Consider the following 6,606-nt stretch of genomic DNA (forward strand, 5'->3'; position numbering starts at 1 on the left):
CCAAGGCATGTTCTCTGATACCAAGCAGCTTGCTTGACCCCCCGTGTCTCAGCCAACCTAGCTGTAAAATTAAGCAACAAAGAAAGCTCCATGACAAATAGACGTGTCTGGAGGTGAACTTTCAAGGTGAGCTTTACTGATAAATTTGTCGTACTAGCAGAATTTCTGGTTTTTAACCTAATGTGTGTTTTTGCTGTCCTTCCAGGCAGCATTCACTCTCCTCCTGGGTCCTTTCACCTTCTTCAATGTGCAGAAGACCAAGTATCTTCAAATCATGACGTCTCTCATGAGATGGATAGGTGAGTCTTGGCAGAGTCTTGGCCACCTCTTTACCATAGATGGAACCTGAGTCATGCTACCAATGCTTTTGCTCCCCCCTGCCCAAGATATTGTTGTTCAGAAGCAAGTGCTTGTCAGAACAACCTCTTTGAGGAGGATTGTCCAGGCCTGATAAATCTTTGAGGAAAAGGATGAAATTTCTGATTAAAACAAAACAAATTGTTCTCGATCAGACATGAGCTGGTAGATGAAGTTCTAATTTGGTTTGTATGAGAGGCAGAAGGGATTTGGAAGAGTCTCCTGTGTGGGGCCTGACCATGATACCTACCAGTTGCTGTTCAGCAGTAGGTTTCTCATTCTCTCAGCATGTGTACAACAGACTTTGAACAATCTTTGGTTTGATCTGAGAACAAAAGGCACTTCTGTCAGACTTTCTGCCCTTAGTTTTATCATCTGTTTGCATTTTTTTTTTCCCCTGGGTCTTGCTTTAGCGTAGGATGTACTGCATTGGAAACCCCCAAACCAATGTGTATTGTCCTTCGGAAGCTCTCATGAGTCCTCTCCAAAACCTTACTGCCAAGAACTTCTGGGAATACAGATAATTCCCTTAAGGGAAATAAGATGTCACTTTTTTTTTTTTTTTTTTTTTTTTTTGCATTGCCTTTGTCATCCAAAGATGCAGCTGCCTCGCATCTGGCTTGTATGTGTACATGCCCTTAGAGGCTGAGAGGGGGTGTGTGTGTTGTGGAGGCTTATGTTGAGGTTTGTCTTGTTTTGTGTAACCTGGACAGAGTAACTGATATTCAAGGCCAACAGAGAGGGTGTTACAGCACCAGCAGCATTTCTGCAGGTTAACAGTCTCTGCTTCACGGGTCCAGACCATTCAAGCACAGAATTAGCTCTGTTTATACCTATCATTGACCTGGAATAGGAAGAAAAGCTGATTCTCAGACTATTTCCCACCACACACACAGACACTTGACCTGAATTCAGCTGGGCTGAGTGAGTTTTTTTCTGTGAGTTCGAAGGTCTGTGAACCTGTTTGGAAGTGGCTGGCAGTCACTGTGGAGGAATAGAGATCCTCTGTTCTAGAGAACATCTGAGATGGCGTCAAGCAGTCATCACCCAGGAAAATGAGGTTGGATTTTAAGCCCTCAAGTCTCCAGATGCTGAACAGTTTGAGTTAACGAATCCTGACCTTGGATGGTGTGAAAATCCTGAATGTTTGTTTTTCCCATTTGTTGTCTGAGTGCATGAAAGGTTTGAAAGCTCCCGTGTTCTTCAGAGACAGAGATTATCTCATTAAGGGGTATTAAAGGAAGTTGGGTGTTTGGGTTTTTTTTTTTTCGGGGTGGGGGGCGGTGTTTGTTTGGTTTTTTGTTTTTTAAAAAGAGTAATCTCTACTGGCCTGCTTCCAGTCACCCTGCCTCCTCTTTCCTGGTAAAGACATCAGTTAGACCTCATCCTGTCTCTGTGACAACCTGATGCCTGTGTAATCTGCCATTGGTTTCCCTTTAACCAGCTCCTTCCAGTATGAGGATTGCTAAACCTTGGCGTAAAGGCAGAACTGCTTCTCTTTTTCATCACTTGATGGAGAGGGACAAAGGCAGTGTTTGGAGAAGTGTAGGGGAAACTCATGCTTTAGCCTGATTGATTCCTGCATCAGCACGCTGGGGAACAGCTGCCCCAGATAATGATATTTAATGACCCTGACAGCACCTCAGTGGCTACTTAGAGCAACGGATTCCGTATGTCTACAGTGAGGGATAGATTTATTAGAAAAGGTGATTTATCAAACAACCATGTGATGCAGGGAACAATGAAAAGCTCTTGCTGCACATTCTGGGATAAGGATGGATCCCATACTGTTTAGATTTATCAAGCTGGCTTCTCCCCTGTCCTCACATCACCACTGTTGCCTCCTCCAAAAACAGGGCTGGGAGTTAAACATGGGTTGGTCTTCTGTTGGTGTTTAGAGACCTTAGATCCTAAAGAATGGTCTTGGTTGGTGTTTTGTCGTCTCCTGAACTTGTCCTGCCTGAAGGCCAATGGCTAGATGTGGACTCCTGTCCTACTATAATCTGTGCCTTTTCTTCATCTTCGTTTAGTTGATCTTAGCCATGTGGTGCTTGCCCTTCTGGCAAGCACTCTGAGCGGCAGAGCTGAACACTGGAGCTGCCAGCCTACCTCTTTATTTTGCTGGGTAAAAACTTTCCACACAGACAGTGGCTTATTCAGCTTACCTGTGCCTGCTGGCCTGGTGTGGATGGGAAGCTGACCCATGCTTTGCATCATGATTTGAAAAATCAGGCCTATTTGAGCTTTGCAATGTACACACTGCAGGACCCACCGTACAGCCTTTTCCCCAGCCTGGTGAAAAGCCCCTGGATTTTGGAGCAGCAGTGGCTGATGTAAGGCTGCACTGCCGCAGGTGTACTGGCAATTCAGATGACAGTGGCTGAGAGGATGGTTCTTGGCAGCAGGGAGAACTAGCTGTGTGTGAAGGTCATTTCTGCTGGTGTTTGTAACAGTGTCGGCCTTGCCTTTGAAAGTTGCTTTCCCTCTTTCTCCTGATCTAAGTGATAATCAAATGTCACTAGCCTCTTTCCAGAGCCTTGTGCTCATCGCAAGCAGCACATCAGCTAACAAAGCCTACAGCGGTCTCTTTCCACACCTCATGGACAAGAAAAATTTCATTGTATCTCTGAAAAATGCAGTCTTAAACACTGGGACCTGAACTGGAAATTAAAAACGGGCCAGTTCAAAGAATGTGGAGATGCGGCAGGGATCAGCCCTTCATCTGGCTCTGTTTTTTCTCCCAGGGTAAGGGACTAGCCAGGACAGGCACCTCTGAAGTCTCTAAAAGGAGAAAGTTGAAGGAGGAGCTTGCAAGCCCAAGTGCCGTACTGCTAGAGAGCCCAGACATTGTCTGGGCCTACTGAATATGGAGAGCTCATCTGGAAACAAGGCTGGCATGGTGAGACATTTCCCTGTCAGGACTGATAGGAGCACAGAGGGTGGATCTGTGTCTCCAGGTGGAGTGGGGCTGATGGCAGAGAGAGGGCTTCCAGAGCCATCGAGCTGTTGGCAGTCTTCTGAAGAGTAACAGCTTACATACTTGGCTGCAAAACTGATTGCCATCTCACGTGGGTGAGTGCCAATGGTTAAATTCAGTGCAGCAGTGGTGCTTGAACTGCTGGCCTTATCTGTGCTTAGAGATCTCTCTTCTCAGGAGCTGGCGGTTGTGTAAAGATTTGCCTACACAAGCTCTCATCCCTTTCCCAACTGTAAAAGCTCCTCAGGCTGCTTTGTCAGCGCTCTCCTACTCATGCCCAGACTGCCCTGGGAGACTGAGTACAGTCACCCTAAGGGGTGTGACAGGGAGCCTGTTGTCTGTGCTTCCCTGGAGAAAGGGCTAGTTGGGAAAAATCACTTGTTCTAAATCCTGGTAATGGTGCTTAAGGTGAAGCCTTGATTTGAGTTCGGGATAAAACCTTACTGGCTCGCCCAGCTCTTGAGCAAGGGTCCTAAGAGCAGAGACAGGGCCTAGACTGGTTGACCAGGTGAGTACAAATCAAATCGTCCCCTTGGGGTAGGGAGGGTTACTTCCCCAAACTGTAACTCCTTCCTTCCTTTCAGCTCCCTTCCACCTCAGCCTTGCAAGTATGGAGCTGTTATTAGCCCAAGTCCTTTACCAGTTTTGGAGCCTGCTTCTAGGTCTCTTATCTGGTTCTTGGAACAGGGTGTCTCCTGCAGAAGACTAAACCAACTAAGCCATCAATAAGTTAGAGCTGTGGTATTTTCAGTTCTGCTGTTTGGACTTCAGGCTCTTTTCTTCCTGGAGGGTTTAAATCTGTGGTGATGAATTGCGCCCTAAAGAGACTTGAATATCTAGCTGTTTTTTTTCCCCGTCCTTTCTTCAGTCGTGATCAAGTGGGTGGTGTTAGGGGTAAGCTGCTGGAGGGCACGGCACAGAAAAAGGGGCTGAGCCAGGCAAGTCTGATACACCTCTCAAAGGGGAGGGGACACAGCTCACTGGGGCACAGCCCTACCTCTTTATTATTGGATAATAACTGTCTAGCAGCATCATGGGAAAGGATATGGATTAGGAAAGATAACAAAAGGACAGGGCTTGTTGGAGCTCAGCAGCAAACATTGGGCTATCATGTATTAAGCAGCTAACCTGATTAATTGCAGCCTGTTACAGCTCTGTAGGTGAGGACTGTTGGCTTTAAAGACACTGGCATGTTCCCAGACAACTCCCACATGGGACATTTGCTCTATGTGCTGCTCTTGATGCTGTATTGTAGTTTTTAGAAAGTATTGTATTTTAGTAGAGACATTTTATAGAGGAAGAAACTCCTAGGTTTGGTTGCTGCAGGCTCAGTTCTGTCTCCCTGTAGCACAGTCAGATCATACCACATCCATTCAAGTAACTGCAGCCCTTAAGTCAGATCACTCCCAACTCTGCCCAAACTATGATCTTGCAATTATATGCCCAGAAATAAAATCTCTCTGCTAGCTCTTTCCCCTGGCCAATAAGATGGAGGGAAAATGGACAAGAATAGCCAGGAAATATGTGTTAAGCTTCCCCCCGTCCCCGCCCCCCCTTCCATCCTGTCCCGTCCCCCCACCCTGTCCCCTTCCAGGATACTTAGTAGAAGGCTTCTAGGTGAGAAACTAGGCAAGGGCTCTCCAAAGCATGCTGGTGAGGCTGACTTTCCTTATCTGTTCATTTCTCTGATATTTCTGCTTCTTCCACCAAAACCCTGTTCTTTACAGGACTCCTCAGCACTTCTCTGAAGAGAACTGGTCTCAGACCATCTCACTTTGTGAGCAGGTTTCAGCTGCTGTAGTAACTGTTGCTGCCATCCTTAGCAGGCTTAACCAGCCATGCTGAAGTTGATTCATTCAGAGTCACTCTGCTATGTCCTTTCAGCTGCAGCTGCAGAGACAGAGTTATAGCAGAGGCTGATATAGGAGAAGGTGACAATTATCTGAAGTCCTGCAGTCTCCTGCAGAGAGATTAGTCTGCCAGTGTCCACAGTCCTCAAGGTGGCCTCTTTTCTGCATCAGAAATGGAGCTTAAGGAGGGACCAGTTCAATCTCTGCCCCTTTCCTTTCACAGAGCAGGGCATACGGGAATGGCAAGGAAGAGAGAGTTGGATTGTAAATCAGGACACTGTTGCATGTTCATTCTGACAAGCTTCTTCAATGAAGTTGCTTCATGTTCTTGCATCCCTTTTGGAGCAGAGAAAGCTGCTGCCACAGCCCAGGGTAAATAATTCACTAAGAGAAGTGAATATATTTATGAAGAGTTAGTTAAAAGGCTGTGCTTCTGTCATGCCTACTTTCAGAGTTGTCAGCCAAGGAGCTCATTTTAGTGCTATTTGTCGGGGGCAGTGGGGTGAAGCAGTGCCTGTGTGAGTGAAAGAGCCTTGTTAGCCTCAGATGCAGATGGAGAGTGACGTGCAATGCTGGATGGGACCACTGAGATCCTGCCTGAGGAGTTGATATTCCTGAAAAGAGCACTTTATCCCAGCAGCAGGAGACAAACTGATAGGTCTGAGAGCTGGAGAAGGGGAGCTGAAAATGTAAGGACACGTTCAGCCCTGGTGAATCAGTCCGGATGATGGTGCCCACACAGGTTTCAGAGCAAGTGTGGGGCATGCAAAGCTACTGTCTGTTCAGAGTGTGTGTTCTTGGAACGAGATGATAAAAACTTTGCTGGGTAGGGCCCAAAGCAGGATGGGTAAGGTGTGGCTAAGGCTGCAGAGCACCTAGATTTCATGGGACATGGGTGCTCTGCACCCAGTGCTTTCCAAAGCATGCACAGCTCTAGCTCAGTCTCATGGTGACACCAAAGTGTGTGTTATTCCCTTCTCACATGGAGAGAGAAGTGACTGTCAAAGCTAATGGACCAAGTCAACAGCAGAGCTCAGAGCTGAGTCCTGGTTGTTCTGAGGCTTTATGGTGCTTCTGCCAAAGGTGACCAGAGGAGAGAGGACAATAAACTATGCAGGTAATTTTCCACCAGAAGCAAACAAGCCTTGCTGGCTGCTCTTTCTTTCCCATATGTTGAGATAAAGCATCCGTGATGAACACCAGAGTGCAGAGCTGTTTTTCTTCCTGTGAACTGTTACTGGTGTGCAGGTGTCTGTGGAGATTAGCTGATGTGGGCTGAGAGGGGGCAGCTCCACCGGTTTCACAGCAGGAGTTGTTACCACGGTAGGGCAAGCTGCTTGTAAATCTTGGTTATCGCATAGCAAACCCTGCCTCAAATGATGAAGGAAACCAGGGAAATGATGCCTTTACAGCAGAGAAGCC

General features: G+C 46.9%; 1 protein-coding gene across 1 annotated transcript in view; it reads left to right on the forward strand.

Moving 5' to 3' along the window:
• Positions 1–205: 205 nt before the first annotated feature.
• The window catches only part of LOC104083674 (transmembrane protein 104), a gene marked incomplete at its 5' end in the record, with an annotated part of 13,350 nt that continues 6,949 nt past the window's right edge, over positions 206–6,606 (forward strand). The window contains one exon of the mRNA XM_009587232.1: positions 206–299. Within this exon, the coding sequence (XP_009585527.1) occupies positions 206–299 (94 nt within the window). The remainder of the gene's footprint in view (positions 300–6,606) is intronic.

Source organism: Fulmarus glacialis, unplaced genomic scaffold (genome assembly GCF_000690835.1).
Source record: "Fulmarus glacialis isolate BGI_N327 unplaced genomic scaffold, ASM69083v1 scaffold39791, whole genome shotgun sequence".
Classification (NCBI taxonomy): Eukaryota; Metazoa; Chordata; class Aves; order Procellariiformes; family Procellariidae; genus Fulmarus; species Fulmarus glacialis.